This window comes from Coenobita brevimanus, chromosome 108, assembly GCF_032717465.1.
Source record: "Coenobita brevimanus isolate Jiangsu-jjx chromosome 108, ASM3271746v2, whole genome shotgun sequence".
In the NCBI taxonomy this organism is placed as follows: domain Eukaryota; kingdom Metazoa; phylum Arthropoda; class Malacostraca; order Decapoda; family Coenobitidae; genus Coenobita; species Coenobita brevimanus.
This window is the reverse complement of record NC_137061.1, coordinates 10,321,075-10,339,080: the sequence shown is the minus strand read 5'-3', so window position 1 is coordinate 10,339,080 and position 18,006 is coordinate 10,321,075. Positions and strand designations below refer to the sequence as shown.

Genomic DNA, 18,006 nt, shown 5'->3' with positions numbered 1-18,006 from the left:
TATTCCTATATGTGTTTTGATGTCTAAATATGGCAGACTGGCCTGAAAACAATGCCAAAATTAGGAGGGGTACTGTACATACAGTGGTGTATAGGTAGGGTGTTTTCAGGTTTTCTGTGTTTTTTTTGCATAGTTATCTTGGTGTTGAAAATTATATTGGATAATCCTATGTACTGGTATGTTTTGATATCAAAATAAGGCAGAATGACCAGAAAAGCCAAAATAAGGAGGGGTACTGTATATACGGTACACTCAATCCTAGTAAACCGTGGCAATTTGGGTCTGAACCACTGCCGCGGTTTACAAAATCTGCGGTTTATAAATAATAACTCTCGTGTGAAAAATTTATTAGGGTCTGGACTTTGGCCAACCACCCCCCAAAGCACCCTACCTACACCTATCTAGGCACCATCAAACACAAACATACAAATTTAGGAATATTCAGTGCATGTATTTAATAGAAATAAGCAATGTTAAGGGATCTCACCTTTATCCTATGACGATATTGCTTAAGTTAATGAAGTGGGGTGGTGTTGGGAAGAACTTAGAACCTCTCAGCATGAGGTGGGGGTGCTCCCTCATGCTGTTCTCCCTTCTCCAGCTCCACAGTCTCCCTCAGGAAGTCCTCAAAGTCTGCCTCAGAGATGACAGATGCTTTGACGCACTTCCTCAGTTTCTCCCTGGTTTTGTAGATCGTCCTTATGGTCGACTCAGTCCTACCAAATTCTTTCGCCAGGCTTGCAAACTTCTCTCCCTTCTCAACGCGACAAATGAGCTCCAAACGTTGACTGTACGACAACGGCGGCTGCTTCTTGATGCCATAGTGTTTAGAGCGCTTCTTCGGGGGTTCGGGAGGGTCCATGGAAGGTAGGAGGTGGGGGGAAAGTGCACAAAAAAAGGCAGGTAGCTCTCGTACCGCACGGCGATGCTCTGTACTGTGCAGGTTGGCGGGCAGAACAACAACAACATGGCGGCATTAGTATGCACACTTGCCACCAGGGACAGGTGGTGATTGGTTGTTGGGTCGTGGTTATCAAATTGAATGCTGAGGTTTACAATTCTCCTCGGAAAAGGCCCACTTCGGTGCCTTGGTCCACGATTTTCATGACTTAACAGTGATTTAAGGAAGCCGGCAGTCTGACAGCCACTTTGCCGCGGTTTACGAATCCGTGGTTTATAAACACGCGGTTTACAAGGATTGAGTGTATATGTACAGTAGTGTATAGGTAGGGTGTTTTTTGGTTTTCATTTTTCTTTTTTCATGGTTTTCTTGGTGTTACAATTTTTTCCTACATTCCTATGTGTGTTTTGATGTCAAAATATGACAGAATGACCAGAAAACACAGCCAAAATAAGGAGGGGTACTGTACACACAGTAGTATTCAGGTACGGTGCTTTTTGGTTTTCAGTGGTTTTTCTGCATGGTTTCTTGGTGCTTAGCATTTCTCTGAATATTCCTTTGTGTGTTTTGATGTCTAAATATGCCTGAATGATCAGTAAACACTGTTAAATTAAGCACAGGTACTGCACAAATAGGTTAGGTATAGGTTGGAGGTGGGTATAGGTAGGGTGTGGATATGGTAGGGGAAGAGTACCAGGTATTCATTATCCGGATGCTGCCACTACCCACACATGCCTTAGGCTCTATATGTCCAGATAAATGAGGGATTACTGTATATACTAAAAGAAAGAGAAGAGGACTGAGGATGAGACATTGGTACCAGGTACCTATTACAGGTAGTTCTCAAAATACGCGTGTTTAAATTAAACGAATTTGGATTACCGTGAGGGCAAAAATACAGTCATTGTTTTACTTTACATGGCTTATTTAAAATAACATAATGTGTGACGATTCAAATCGTGCATGCGGCTGGTTAAATGAGTGAGTCCTAATTTTCATCCATTTTTGCCAACATCTTGGTTGAGGCAACATATCTTTCCCGTTCTCTTCCGCCACACTGACTTACCACTCCCGCTCACTCACGCAACAGTACCTCACACTACATGAGTATTTTACCACGGTTTCCAAGTGCCCTTCAGCTTCTGCTGCTAGTGGCTGTGCATCTAAGAAGTCACCATGGCTTTTTTTTTCTTTTTTTTTTTTTTTTTTTTTTTTTTGGGGGGGGGGTGGAAGAAGGAACCAAAGGCTGAGCTCGCAAAACAGTTCCTTCTCAGAAAAAAAACAAAAACAATACAAAAGAGAGCTAAATTCAAGATCCATGCACTTCGAGATGCCTGGTCACATTGCATTTGAAAGACTGGAGATCATAGGAAGTAGGAAATACATATAGAGGGAGACAGTTCCAGAGTTGACTTGTTGCATAAATGAAGGACTGGAAGTAACGCTTAACTCTAGCATTAGAGAGCTGGACAGAAAAGGGATGAAAGTTTGTTGCCAGACGGGTGCTACGCACCTGTCGTGGAGGTGGAGGGATGCAAGCAGACAGTTCAGAGGAGCAGTGACCATTGAAGTAGCAATAGAAAAGAGATAAAGAGGCAACAGTGCAGCAAAGACACAGAGGTTGAAGGAAGCCAGTAAGAAGAGGAGAGTTGATGAGATGAAAAGCCTTTGATTCCACCCTATTGAGAAGAGCTGTATGTGGGGAGCCTCCCCACACATGAGAGTTGTACTCTAAACAGGGGCGAATAAAACCAGTGTATAAAGTCAACAACTGTGCAGGGGTAAAGAAGGCATGGAGTCGGCTTAGAACACCTAATCTCTTGGAAGCAGATTTTTCATGAGATGCAATATGAGCTTTCCAAGATAAGTCCCGAGTGAATGAAACCCCAAGCATGTTCAATGCAGGATTGAGCAGAATATTATTAAACATTAGTGGGTACTCCTGTGGAAGATTTTGACGGGTTGATAGGTGTAAAAACTGAGTCTTTGATGCACTAAAAACTACAAGATAATTTTTATCCCAGTCAGAGGTACGAGCCAAGTCAGACACTAGGTGTGCCATAGCCTCATCCCTTGTTATGAGGTTATGTTGAATGAAAAACAATGAAAAGAGAAACAACAGACAATAACATCATTCTTTCAAAGGAAAAGTACTGAAAATGATGCGGAACCAGACTCGGAGCGAGATGTGGATATAGAAATGGTTGCGGGACCAGACTCGGAACGAGATGCAGATGTGGAAACAGACGCGGGACCAGGATCGGAGCGAGAGAAGCCAGACGCGGGACAACACTCAGAGCAAGATGCAGAGTCAGATGTGAAACTGGAGACGGATCCAGAGAAAAGTTGAGAGGCGGAGTACAAGTACAGTACTGTAAGTAATATGTGTTGTGTAAAATAAAGATATTTTCTGTGATAGGAAAAGTTTGTTTCATGTCCCAGACACCCATCACCCTTAACTTCTTAAGTCAAAGGAACACATCCCCCGACTTCACTTGTACGTATTCTCATGGGGAAAATGTTTCCTTTACGCAAAATTTACTTTACACGATCCCTTCAGGAACGTATCCCTCACGTAACGTGAGAACTACCAGCTGTATTTTAGTTTCTGCCAACATGTGATTTGGAAAACAATCTATATCTCAGTAATAACTGGTCTATGATGGATATAAAAAATAAAAAAAAATGAGTGCAGCAATTCCACCTGTCTTCTAACATTATTAAAGTAATTTTTGGTACATTATGCAACACAGCTAACTGCTTGTTGATTTTAGTCTCAAAAAGGTAAAGAGAACATGCAACTTTACCTATTTCCGGGCATTTAAAGACAAGGCCTGGATGTCTGCAGAAGCTTGTTTACTAAGAATCTCTTCAACCTAACCGAAGTGGAGGGCTTCATGCCCCGAACTCCCTATGATTTTAACTACCTAGGATTGCCACTAATCCTAATGCTGGAAGTCCCCAATTCCTATCAGACCAAAACCTCTAACCTAATCAACCTGTGAAAGACCCATTGGGTAAATGCACATTTTACCTTAAGGAGCAAAAGAACCATACCAATGCAACTACAATTACTCCAGTTTGTTTTCTGTACTTTTCTGTTCTCATGGTGATAAACAATTGTTTTCTGTTGACATTTTTTTCCCCTTGTTATCACATTTCTCATGCCTCACCAACATTCGTAATGGTGGACTTACTAAAACTAATCGAATCTTATGTTAGGTTAAACTGTAAGGTTAGGGAGAGGTACTATAAGGCGACTGGGATGTATGTTGGAAGTGCCCACCATTATACTGTACTCGAGAATAACTGACACTGCGGAAGGAACACGGCTGAAAACAATTGGGATAGAAATTTAATGTGAAACATTCACTTAACACCTCAAAAATAACTAGAAAAATATACAGACTATCAGGAACTGATTTGGTAAGATGCTCCAGCTGCTTAAGGTAAAGCAAACGTGTCCTGACCCATTTGAACAGCAAATTTGAAAGACCTGCAGCTGTGGTAAAGAATGAATAAAATGGTATTTCTTTACCAAATGGGCATGGCAATTCCACCTACATGATAGCAAACTCGCGACCTCAAGGTACCGTATGTAATTTTGGTACATAAGCAGCACAGACAGTCAATTGTTCCATTGTGTCTGCAAGAAGCGATTGGAAAAGGATATAAAACAGTATACAGTAAAACCTCAATATAACGGACTTCAATAGACCGGAATTCACTTTTGTTGGACTCGAGGAGCTACCGGACTAAATTCCTATACTGTATTGGTAAAAGTCCGATAAAGCCAGAAGCAGTCCGGACTGCCTGACCATTTCAGCAATGTTCACCATAATAAGGTAAATAAAAGACATACTGTATTTATCAGTGTACAGTACAGTATTATTATATATATCATACCAGAAGACAGGAAGAAATCAGTAGGATAGAAGTTGCAGAGCAATGAAGAAAGTTAAATTGGGGAAAGCCCCAGGAATTGATGGAGTGTGTGGTGAAATGCTGAAGCATGGGGGAGAGACAGTAGTAGAATGGATGTGTAAGAAGTGCAGACTGGCCTGGGAGGAAGGTAGAATCCTGGAGGATTGGAAGTCAGGTATAATTATTCCCTTGTACAAAGGAAAAGGGGAAAAAGAAGTGTGTGGTAATCATAGGGGCATTTGTCTTCTTAGTATAATAGGAAAGTGTATGGTAGGATACTTAATGACAGAGTTAGGGAAATAACAGTGGAATTAGTTGGAGAACAAGGAGGCTTTAGGAAGGGAAGAGGTTGTGTAGATCAGATATTCATTCTTAGATCTTCAGTGAAAAAGTTTCTAGAAAAGGGAAAGAAGTTGTATGCGGCTTTCATGGATTTGGAGAAAGCATATGACAGGGTGGATAGACAAGGACTGTGGAAAGTATTACGAATATATGGAGTAGATGGAAGTTGTTGAATGCTGTGAAGAGTATGTATGATGGTGTTAAGGCTGCAGTGCATGTGGATGGTGAACTGAGTGAATTTTTCTCGTTGAAGGTTGGGTTGAAACACAGATGTGTCATGTCTCCATGGTTGTTCAATCTGTTCATGGATGGGGTAATAAAAAAGGTACAAGGTAGGGTAGTGGACATTGGAGTGACCCTGGTGAGAGATGGTAGTGTTTGGAAACTCCCTGTACTGTTGTTTGCAGATGATACTGTGTTGTTGAGTGAAGACGAAGGGGAGTTGCAGGGCTTGGTGGATGAGTTTGGAAGAGTGTGTAAGAAACGGAATCTAAAGGTGAATGTAGGGAAGAGTAAAGTGATGGTCTTTGAGAGATGTGAAGTCAGCGAATGGACAGCGAGGTTGGATGGTGAGGAATTGGAAAATGTGAGTACGTTTAAGTGCTTGGATAGTGTGATGAGTAAGGATGGAGGTTTGGAGGGTGAAGTGCTTGAAAGGGTACAGCATAGAAGAAAGGTTGCTGGTTCCTTGAAAGCAGTGATAAGAAACAGGGAAGTGAGCATGGAAGTGAAAAAGTTACTACATGACAGTATTGTCATACCAACTCTAACATATGGTAGTGAAGCTTGGACGTTGTTGGAAGGACACAAGTCAAAAGTGAGAGCAGTGGAAATGAGTTATTTAAGAGGAGCGTGTGGAGTCATATGAAGAGACAGGCTGACAAATGAGGATATAAAGGAGCGTTGTGGTGTGGATGTGGATGTGATAGGAAGCATTAAGAGGAATACACTGAGGTGGTTTGGCCATGAGTAGAGGATAGAGGGTGAAAGACTGACGAAGAGAGTGTATGTGAGTGAGGTGGAGGGGGGGAGAGGAAGGGGGAGGCCGAGGATGAGATGGAGGGATGGGGTGGAGAGGTATATGAGAGAGAGGGGTGTGAGTTGGGAGCAGGGTAGTGAAATGGCGAGGGACAGGGCGACGTGGAGGCGATTTGTTTGTGGCCACCCCGAACGGGATTGAGGCATCTGGCAATAGATAGATAGGTAGATTATACCATTTGATTAATGTAGTGAAGTTACAACACAGTACATTACCGCAATGGAAGTCAAAACAGTTTACAGTAGAAACCGTTCATGTGATCCGGACTAATGTCTGATACATCGGATAAAGTCCGGGTTAGCAGGGGGAAGTCCTGATGTTGTTTTTATCAGAATTTCGCATTTTTCGGAACAGTTTAGGCCCCAATTAGGCCATTATAATGAGGTCTTACTGTATATAATATTTGGGGTATTTAAGGAAACAGTCAGGGTCGCCTGTGGCAATGTTCACCGATGATCTCTCCAATCGGCCGCGTTGTTTACCAACATTCACTCTGACTGGATGTGTCAGTGTATCCTGTGTCTTTGCAATGGAAAACTTAATGATTTAACCAAACCTAATCCAACCTAACCTCACTTGCGTATTACAGCCAGCTTTCAAATTTTAAAATGTGCGTTAGGAATGTTAAATATGGCCAGCAACTCGCAGACATCGGCAGAATATTTACGCATTCTAAATCTTCATTTACAGCTTTCAGAGGTAAGTTTATAAAAGTCCCCAATAGCTGTGGTAATCCAGAAGCAGCTACCGGTAATAACAAGTACTCTGTGAAAGAAAGGCCATGCCCATTTAGTCAAGAATTAATAATAAAAAAGAAAGTTGTCTGAATATGCAGTCACAAAATATATAATTAAAAACTTAATTCTTTACCAAACGGGTGCGGCCTTTCCATATTTTCTACTGAAATGAGTCTTTCACAGGTTACTTATTATTCCTGGATTATATACCATAGCTACTGGGGATTTTTATAAACTCATCTCTGAAAGGTATAAATCAAGAAAAGTGGGACATATTCTTGCAGAACTACAACAGAATTGTGAAAGCTTGTGTACCTATGTATAAGAACAGGTGCACCGGTACCTCATCAAAACCAAAGTGGATGAAGAGACATATACAGATGCTGCGCAAGAAGAAACTAGATGCGTGGAAGAGATATAGGACAAGATGTGCAGCAAGTTGTGAACAGTTCAACACAGCCAGGATTATAGCAACAAGGGAAGTGAGAGCAGCTAAATAAAATTATGAGAAAAGAGTAGCAACAGACTCTGTAATGAATACCAAACACTTCTGGGCCTCTGTGCGATCCAAAAACATCTGCTAAGGAAATTATTACAAGACTACCAACCCCCAGCGGAAGACTTGCTGAAAATGATATGGAAACAGCACAGATAATGAATCAGGCCTTTAACAGAGTATTTGTAAAGGAAGACACCACCCAACCAACTCCTGCTCCAGACAGTACTTATCATGGACCCAAGATAGAAGAAATCGAACTGACAAGAGAGAAAGTTAAGAAACAAGTACAGGAACTGAACCCATATAAAGCACTAGGGCCTTATGGCGTGTCACCTCTGATTCTAAAACAATGCGCAGAATGTTTATGTGACCCACTATTAGATATCTTTAAAGCCTCCTTGGAGAATGGAGATGTTCCAAATGACTGGAAAATGGCTAACTTCTCACCTATTTACAAGAAGGGCAGTAGGATGGATCCCCTTAATTACCAACTGGTGTCGCTAACCAGCTTAGTATCAAAACTGTTAGAAACTGTCATAAAAAAGGGAATTATAGAGCACCTCCACGAAAATCACCTTTTAACAGACGCACAACACGGTTTCAAAAACAACAGGAGCTGCATCACCAATATGCTATGTTACCTTGATGATCTGATCAATGCGGTGGACAATGGGGATTGTGTTGATGTCAACTATTTGAACTGTGAGAAGGCCTTTAACTGCATTCCCCATGAGAGATTGCTGGCCAAGCTTGAAGCACTAGGTATAGGAGGGACCGTGCTGGATTGGATCAGAAGCTTTCTGTCGGAGAGGTACCATCGAGTGAACATTCGTAGTTCTATGTCGGACTGGTTACCTGTGCTGAGTGGGGTTCCTCAGGGGTTGGTGTTGGGGCCAGTATTATTCCTTGTGTATATTAATGACCTAGTGATCAACCTCGAGTCGACAATGAGCTTGTTTGCCGATGATGCCAAGATTTATGCCACCATCAGGAAGTTCAAGCCCTTCAGAGAGATATGGAGCGACTAAACGAGTGAAGCGACAAATGGCTTCTAAAGTTTAATGTTGACAAATGTGCATCAATGCGCACTGGTAATAACAAGCCCCAAGAGGACTACCAGCTGAGCGGGACATTAAGGAAATCAGCACACGAAAAGGACCTGGGTATCTTAGTGTCAAACAGCTTGAAGCCATAAGCCCATGTGGCCCAAGTTGCAGCCAAGGCAACAGCTGCCTAGGAATTATCAAGAGCAATTTCACCGTATTAACCCTTTAACCGCAGGTGTCATTCCAGAATGACGTTGCAAAAACTGGACCAAACCGCGGGTGTCATTCTCGAATGTTTGTGAATATTTTGAATACCCCGCATTTTCTCCGTGCGCCAATTGTTTCAAGGGAGAGTAGCTATTAAGTTCTTTCACTCCAGCTGACCCCCACCTCCCTCTTCCCCCCCCTGGGGCCCCACCTCCCACCCCCTGGGCCCCCCACCCCACCCCGGACCAAACACGCATCAGTATCTGTCCAGCTGTGTGAGTGACAACACTGCTGATGTGATAGTGAAGTGCAGGCAATTACAGTGTCTTTTACCTGCCTTAGTGAACACAGAGTGGGTGTTTATCGTATGTGCAGTGTTCATATATGTTTATAGTATTATTATCAGAATGAGGTTGGCATTTGGTAATTGTGTGTGAGCGAAAAATAGTGATTACAACACCGCTGATATGGCAGTGAAGTGCTGGCAATTACAGTGCCTTTTACCTGCCTCAGTGAACACAGAGTGGGCGTTTATCGTATGTGCAGTGTTCATATATGTTTATAGTATTATTATCAGAATGAGGTTGGCATTTGGTAATGGTGTGTGAGCGAAAAATAGTGATTACAACACCGCTGATGTGGCAGTGAAGTGCGGGTAATTACAGTGCCTTTTACCTGCCTCAGTGAACACAGAGTGGGTGTTTATCGTATGTGCAGTGTTCATATATGTTTATAGTATTATTATCAGAATGAGGTTGGCATTTGGTAATGATGTATGAGCGAAGGTAATGGTGTGTGAGCGAAAAATAGTGATTTTACACCCCTCACTTCTAACGGCACTGCCCGTCCTGTGAAAGTTAACAAAGTCATGAAACCTACATCAATGGAAAGCTGAAGGTTAGTACTTTCTAATGGTACCTTATTTTTTTCTCTAGCTTTATTCTGTGCAGAGTTATTAAGGTTTAAAGGTTTGTTTACATTTGGCTGAAACCCCCGCGGGAGAGGACAGTCAGACCAAAACAATACCCGCGGTTAAAGGGTTAAGCAAGGAAGTGCTGGTACCACTCTACCTCTCGCTTATGCATCCAATCCTGGATTATGGGGCTCAGTGTTGGTCTCCATACCTGACAAGGGACATCCAGACTCTCGCGAAGATCCAATGAAGGGCGACAAGACTAGTGCCAAATATAAAACACCTGTCCTACAAAAATAGATGCAAGGAACTAGGTCTCCAGACACTCCAAGAAAGAAGAGTCAGAGGGGACACGATAGAGATGTATAAGCTGCTGCAAGGCTTCGAGGATGTCCCCTATTCCAGATTTCTTTATGAAGAACACCAACAATCTGCGAGGACACTACATGAAACTAGCAAAACCAGACCATTGGCAGATGTCCCTGAAAGGAAACTCGTTCGCCATCCGGGTTATAGACAATTGGTATGCACTCCCAGAGAGTGTGGTAAGCGCACCTACAATAGCCTCAATCAAAAGTCGTTATGATAAACATGTTAATAGTTAGGGATGTAGTACAGGCTGACAAGTCTTAAGAGGTGGGGATCAACATAGAAAGTCATCTTCTTATTTACCCACTGTCTGTTCATGGGTAAGCATAAACAGTTATTCCCCGCTATACGATCCATTGCTCTACGATACCCCGCCTTAGCGATGTGAAAAAATTAACACCCTTTCCCGCCTAGCAATGGCCATCCCCAGACATCTAATGAGTTTCGTTTTTTTGGAACCAATTCTGATGATATTTTAGACTTAAATTTTGTGTTTAGGTTCATTTATGAACTGTTTTTAGACTCACACTAATGTGTTTTTGCCATAGGTGGGATGAACACTAGCATTTGGGGGTACAGTTTACGAAGTTTGATTTATTCCAGACTTATTTTTAGTAATTTTCAGATATTATTTTTGGGTTTAGGTGAGTTATAAACTGCTTTTAGGCTAAGTTTAGCTTGTTTTAGAGCTATTTGCAGGTTTAGGTGGGCTCGAAACTAGTTTTTGGACTCACTTGGGTGGGTTTTGGATTTAGTTGGGAGGGAAATGACAAGGATTCCAAATGCATAGCTATACTTTCTATCACATCCCTGTTTAACAATCCCCCAGCTCAACAATGGGTTTTCCCAAACATATCCCATCATTATAGTGGGGACGACCTGTATTCAGCCAGTAGCTGGCCATATTTAACGTTCCTAACATGCATTTTTACATTTGAAAGCTGGCCGTTGGGTGCAAATAAGGGTATGTTGCAATAGGTTTGGTTTGGTTAGGTAAGGCTTGGTTAAATCGAGAAGTTTTCCATTGCCTTGACGTGGGATACACTGACACGGCCAGTTGGAGCAATGGTTGGTAAACATTGCCGCCAGGCAGAGACGTCATCTGTAAACATTGCCGTGGGCGACCTGCCACTTCCTTAAATTCCCCCAAATAGATTTATTTCATGTTTCTCCAATCAATTCTTGTCTTGCAGTCACAATGGAACTGTTAATTATCTGGGTAAATTTTTAGAAGTAACCAACGTTTTCGTTTATTATTATTTTTATGGTTTCCAATGCAAAATACCGTGTTTTAATTAGTTTTGACCTTCATTTTGGGGGGAAAATCCCCCTTTTGTAATTTTGAGTAAGATTTCCAAAAGTGGGTTTATCCCCCCAAATCAAGATCAAAATTAATTGAAAACACACTAATCTGCATTAAACTAACCCAGACTAACCTAACCTAACCTAACCTAACCTAGGGCCTGACATAGACCGAGTCCAAATGCCTGCACCAGCCAATATGGCGCGACATTCATCCGCTACTGAGAGATAACCTAAACTAAGCCACTACATGACGACCCCTAAAAAATTAGCTCCCCCAACTCAAACTGGGCTTAAAAGGTAAGTCTTAGTTAGAATAGTTCAGGGACGTAATATAATGAAAATCGGTAACATTGGTTACTTCTAAAGTTATACCATTATCTGTGCTGCTTATGTACCAAAATTACTTACCTTGAGATCAGGAGTTTACAATATGGGTGGAATCCCCGTGCCCGCTTGGTAAAGAATTACCTAAAATTGCGGAGGGGGATTATGCTTCGAAACTAAAATACCTGAAATGTGGTAAAATTTCAGCTTCCATTTTGAACAGTAAATTGCAAAAAATGCTATAACGAAAAGCAGCTTGAGCTGATGCGCCATAAGGGTAAATATATCGAGACAATCAAGAGGAATCATGGGTTAAAACTGAATTTTTTATTGAATACGGTATGACACGGCAGCCTCAAAAAGCAGACAGCACTGGTAAGTTATTACTATAAAGAGAAGTATTTTCTGTACTTCATACTATCCAAAAACTCTCCGTCGCAAAACATACTTGTCATGGTCTTTATGGGAGCCTCCTGACGACACCAGTGCCTGCAGCTGCTGACGGATCCGCACCTCAAACGCCATCCTTGTGAGTGGAGTCCGTCCTACTAAACACCGCCCAGCGGCCGGCGCCTCTTGTACCTGTGAGGTTCAGAGATAACGATTGATTGATTTAAATATTTATGTTGTAAAGGTATACAGGAACCCTCTACACCATTGCATGATACGGTCTCGCAAATTAGTACATTAAATTATTTTATTCTTTAATCACCAGCACCAGCCTGAGAAGGGCACTGCAGGACAAAAGCTTCTTCCATCTTCTTCCACTCTGTTAGCCCGTGTCAACTTCCATAGTTCTAACATTTTTCCGAATTTCACCTTATCAGGACACAGCCGTCCATGCAGTAGAAGCGTAAGGAGTACAGGGGATCAGTACGTCTATACAAGACCATTAGCTGGGAGTAATTTTATTTCAAGACCGACACCAGTGACAAAAAACTTGATGCTGAGAAGTAAATGGACAGGTCTAGCAAAGGAGAGGTCCTCCAAAGGAGCCACTGATGCAAAATAATCAGGCAGGGAACGGAACTCATCTGCGATTTTAGAAAAATGCAGAAAGAACTTTTTTGAATATGTTATATGGGGAAATGAATTCCCTGAGATAGAGCTCAATAAGTCATATCGCCCCGCTAGGTGACGGGAGAGCATGGGCCTTGGAGAGTGTACCCTCCCAGCAAGGCAGCTACCCGGGCGGGGAGTGAACTCTCGACCCTTTTGATCTCGAGTCAGGCGCTCTACCACTGGGCCGCCCTGACCCCAATGCAAAAAGTGACATCAACGTCAAGGAATAGCTAGCAGGCCCAGGCCGCATCAGAAGCCTTCCGAAAAAGGAGAGGAGGATCAAGGCAGACTAAGGAGGATGCAGCATAAATCACGGGGGATTACAGAAACAGGAATATCCAAAGGTACAGAGAGGCATGACTGAGAGCTTGTTGGAAGCTTACAGGCCTTGGACGAGAAAAGGCTTCTAAATCAGAGATCAACTCGGAACGCTTCAGTCAGGCTGAATGTGGGAGTAAAGGACAGAAAGGGATGCCCACTGGGCATTAGAGAAGGAGATGCAAGAACCCACAGTCCTGGTCACTGCAATACAACGACAGCCGGAGGGACAACACCTCTGACTCAGTATAGACAGTTAAACCAGGTAAGATTTAAGGCCACAAGGGCAATGTGGAAGGCCGTTTTTTGGATAACGTCTAGTTTCTCTGACTAAAGGGAGGGGGTGGATAAAAGCTGAGGTGACTCTTGATATTTTCCACATTCCATGTATATCCACTCACAAAGATATATACAGTACATATAGATAGATAGATAGATAGATATAGATGGATAGATAAGATAGACTGACAGATATAGCGTATATATATATATATATATATATATATATGAGAGAGAGAGAGAGAGAGACTAGCAGGGGTACCCGGCGTTCCCGGGCCAAAAAGGCGAACACTCTAATCCTATTTGTTCCAGTTCAGCCTTTCTACTCCCCAGAAAGACCATGTACCTCTTACGCTTCTGAAGAGGGATTATAAGAGGTCCAGGAACTTTCTATTTCAGCTTTAGCAGACTAACGCACAGTATTTGTGCGCACTTCTTTACTATTACCTGTGGTCTCAAATGACCTCCGACCGGTGACCTCAAATGACCTCGGAGGTCAACCTCACATAGCCTATGTCTGAACTGGAGGTCAAGTGAGTCTCCATGCCAAAAATTGGGCTGCTGGGTCCAGTCGTTTCGAGCGTGTATTGCTGGTCACCTCAAATGACCTCAGCGATCAACCTCACATAGCCTATGTCCGAACTGAAGGTCATGTGAATCTCTATGCCCAAAATTGGGCTGCTGGGTACAGTCGTTTGAGCATGTACTACAGGTGACCTCAAATGACCTCCAATCACTGACCTCAAATGACCTCGGAGGTCAACTTCACATAGGCTGTCCGAAATGGGGGTCATGTGAGTCTCCAGGACAAAAATTGGGCTCCAGGGGTGCCCAACGTTGCCCGGGCCAAAAAGGCGAACACTCTACCAGTGACCTCAAATGACCCAGATCTGAATTTTGACCCACCTAATACTATCCTTGGGTCACCATGATTCAGAATTATATATGGGTCTGGGGGTCTCTGGCCCTTGGTTTGGGCGTGATTGAATTAAGGACATACAAACAAATAACGTGGCTAATATATACAGTATATATATATATATATATATATATATATATATATATATATATATATATATATATATATATATATATATATATATATATATATATGTATATATATGTGTATATATATGTGTATATATATATATATATATATATATATATATATATATATATACACAGTATATATATATATATATATATATATATATATATATATATATATATATATATATATATACACAGTATATATATATATATATATATATATATATATATATTCACAGTATATATATATATATATATATATATATATATATATATATATATATATATGCACAGTATATATATATATATATATATATATATATATACACAGTATAGATATATATATATATATATATATATATTTTTTTTTTCCCAAAACACAAAGACGTACACAAATATACATGGTATAGAGAGAACGGGGATCGTGTTGAAAGGAGCTTGATTGATTACGTGCTCGTAGAGAGGTCGATGATGGGAATGGTTGCTGATACGAGGGCCGTGAGAGGACAATGTGGAGGTCTGTCAGATCATATGACTGTTGCATGCAGGATCAAGCTATGAGGAGTGAGGTGGATCAGGAGAAAGAGGAGCAGTCAGGGAAAAAGACTGAAAGTTGAGAAGCTGAGGATCAAAGGCAGATGAATACAGGACCAAAGTAGAGAAGGAGTTAGAATCAGTGAATTGGAATGAAATGGATCCGAACAGCCTGTGGAATGCATATAGGGATTGCTTAGTTAGGAATGCTAAAGCGGTGTGTGGTGTGGCAAGAGTATCAACAAAGAAGAAAGGTACAATATGGTGGGTTGAAGAGGTTAAGAGAGCACTGGAGGAAAGGAGGAAGAAGTGGCTAAAGTGGTTACATGACAGGGGTTCAATTGAAATAAGAACTGAATATACTGAGAGCAAGAAGTACGTAAAGAGACTAGTGATGATGAAAAAGAATGAGGTAAATGATGATCTAGGAAGAAAAATTAATGCAAACTACTCTGAAAATAGGAAGTTATTCTGGAAAGTGGTGCGGAAATGTAGAAGTGACAGCGGAAAGAAATGTGAAAGTGTAGGAATGTAAGTGGCAGATTATTAACCCACGGGTATGAAGTAAGGACCAGATGGAAAGAATATCTGAATGCCTGATGAACAGGAATAAAGACAGCAGAGCCGCTGTAAACATGATTGATATTGAGGGTGTGCTGAGAAGGAATGCAGTGATAGGAAACGTGACACTTGCACAGGTGAAGAGCGCTGTGAAACGGCTGAAAAATGGGAAAATAGCTGGTGTTCATGAGGTGTATGCATAGATGATTAAGTGTAGTGGAGAGAGAGGAATGACGTGCTTGTTGGAGATATGTAAGAAGGCATGGATGAGTGAAACTGTGCCAATAGAGTGGAAAAAGGCTGTGATTGTACCCCCTGTACAAAAATAACGGTGAGCGAAGTGAGTGCAAGAATTATCGTGGCATAAGTTTTCTGAATGTTGTAGGGAAGGTATATGGAAGAATTATTATAAAGAAAGTAAGAGAAATCTAAGAAGTCCTGGTGAGTGATGAACAGGGTGGCTTTAGGAGTGACAGAGGATGTGTGGATCAAATATTTACAGTAAGACAGTTAGTGATGAAGGCTTGTGAGATGGACTATAAGGTGTTTATGGCATTCATGGATCTGGAAAAAGCATATGACAAAGTAGACAGAGAGGGATTGTGGACGATTTTACGCATGTACGGTGTAGATGGTTAAGCTGCTAGGTGCCGTCAAGAGTTTTTATGATGGTAGTGACGCATGTGTAAGGGTAAATGGGCGTCTAAGTGAATGGTTCGCGATAGGTGTGGGCGTGCGACAAGGTTGTATGGTGTCCCCATGGTTGTTCAATATATATATGGATGGGGTGATGAGAGAAGTTAAGACACGAGTAATGGAGAGGGGGATGGCGTTGGTAATGAATGGTGATGGATGGAATATCTCAAATTTGTTGTATGCTGATGATGGAGTAGCTACTCCTTGCAAATACTGGACAAGAACTTCGTAGACTAGTGCAGAGTTTTGCTGATGTCTGTGAGCATCGTGCCTTGAGAGTAAATGTAGAAAAGAGTAAAGTGATGGTTGTTGAGAGAGAAGGTGACTCCCAGTGCGATGTTACAGTGAATGGAGTAAGACTGGAATTGGTGAGAGAGTTCAAATACCTGGGTACAGTGATAGAAAAGAGAGGAAAATGTGCAAAAGAAGTGGAAAGTAGAGAGACACAAGGAAGGGGAGTAACTGGTGCAATGAAGGCCTTGATAAGAAACAGAGGCTTGAGTGTAGCAGCTGCACGAGACTTACATGAGGAGTGTTAGTGCCAACTTTAACACATGGATGTGAGACTATGGTGTGACACGAAAAGGAAAAGTCAAGAGTGAGAGCAATGGAGATGGGACTGCTGACGAATGTATGTGGAGTCCTGAGGGTGGATAGGATACGAAATAGTGCGATTCGTGAAAGATGTGAGCCAGGAAGTCTGTGGACACCAGAATCGAAGACAGTGTACTGAGATGGTATGGTTATATGGAGAGAATGGATAACAATAGAGTGGTGAAAAAGGTATATCTGAGCGAATTTGAAGGACGGAGGAGGTGAGGTGGGCTAAGGAGAAGGTGGAGGAATATGGTGGATAAGTGTGTGAGGAAGAGAGGTTTGGACGTCGGTGAGGCTAGGGAACTGACAAGAGACTGAGCTGGCTGGATGAATATTGTGAGAAAAGCATGATCAGAGATTTGGGACCCCTTTTTAACGTGACAACGTCCGGGTTGACTCTGTCGGATACGTTTAAGTGAAGCTACAGAACGTGATGAATGTTTTTGGAGTACCAGATAGAGACAGGATGCCGGGGGATTGAATGGTGTGTGAATGGAAGCGTGGCCTATTGGACTGGGTAAATTTGGACTGTCTGGACATTGCTATTCCTCACCTTGCCTTAGGGTGGGAAAGGAGGTCCGGATGTTTTGTGGATTTTGAAAAGTCGTTTGATAGTGTTTCATGTGGAGCTATGTTGTTAATTATGTGATTCTATGGTATATCAGAAAAGCTTGTAAATATTATTAGAAGCCAGCATGAAGGTATTTTTGTAAGGTAATGGTGGGTGGTTCTTTTAGTGATCCATTTGAGGTTAGGTCAGGAGTGATTCAAGGAGGAGTTCTTTCGCCATTGCTGTTTGTTTTGGTTATGGATTATGGTATGAGCAAGGTTGTAAGGAGAACAGGTGCAGGAATTAACTGGAAAGACAATAAGAAGCTGATGGATTTGGACTATGTTGATGATATTGTACTGATTTGCGGAAGCGTTTACGAGATGCAGAGGGTGCTTGATTGTCTGGTGGAGGAAGGAGAAAAAGTGGGATTGGTAATAAATTGTGGAAAGACTGAAATTATTAATATGAACGTGGAGAACCAAATCGATTGTGTAATTGGGAATAATGTGGTGAAGAAAGTAGAAAACTTTAAATATCTGGGAACGATTGTATCATCTAATGGATCATTAAACAATGAAATTGAGGAGAGGATTAGACAGGCTTGGCGAGCTGTTGGAATGTTGAAATCTGTTTGGAATAATAATAGGCTTTCGGTACATATTGAAGTGAAAATTTACAAGTCCATGTTTAGACCAATTTTAATTTATGGGCATGAGTCATGGTACAGTACAATTGCAACAGATCAGATAG

At 41.7% G+C, this 18,006-nt stretch overlaps 1 protein-coding gene across 2 annotated transcripts in view; it reads right to left on the bottom strand.

Moving 5' to 3' along the window:
• CSN4 (COP9 signalosome subunit 4) overlaps positions 1-12,145 on the bottom strand; it is a 137,708-nt gene extending 125,563 nt beyond the window's left edge. Inside the window, exon 1 of one of the 2 annotated variants that reach the window (XM_080285750.1) lies at positions 12,055-12,145. In XM_080285750.1, the coding sequence (XP_080141876.1) occupies positions 12,055-12,061 (7 nt within the window). In that variant the 5' untranslated portion in view covers positions 12,062-12,145. The remainder of the gene's footprint in view (positions 1-12,054) is intronic. The other variant, XM_080285749.1, reaches the window with a different exon arrangement.
• Between the last annotated feature and the right edge of the window lie 5,861 nt (positions 12,146-18,006).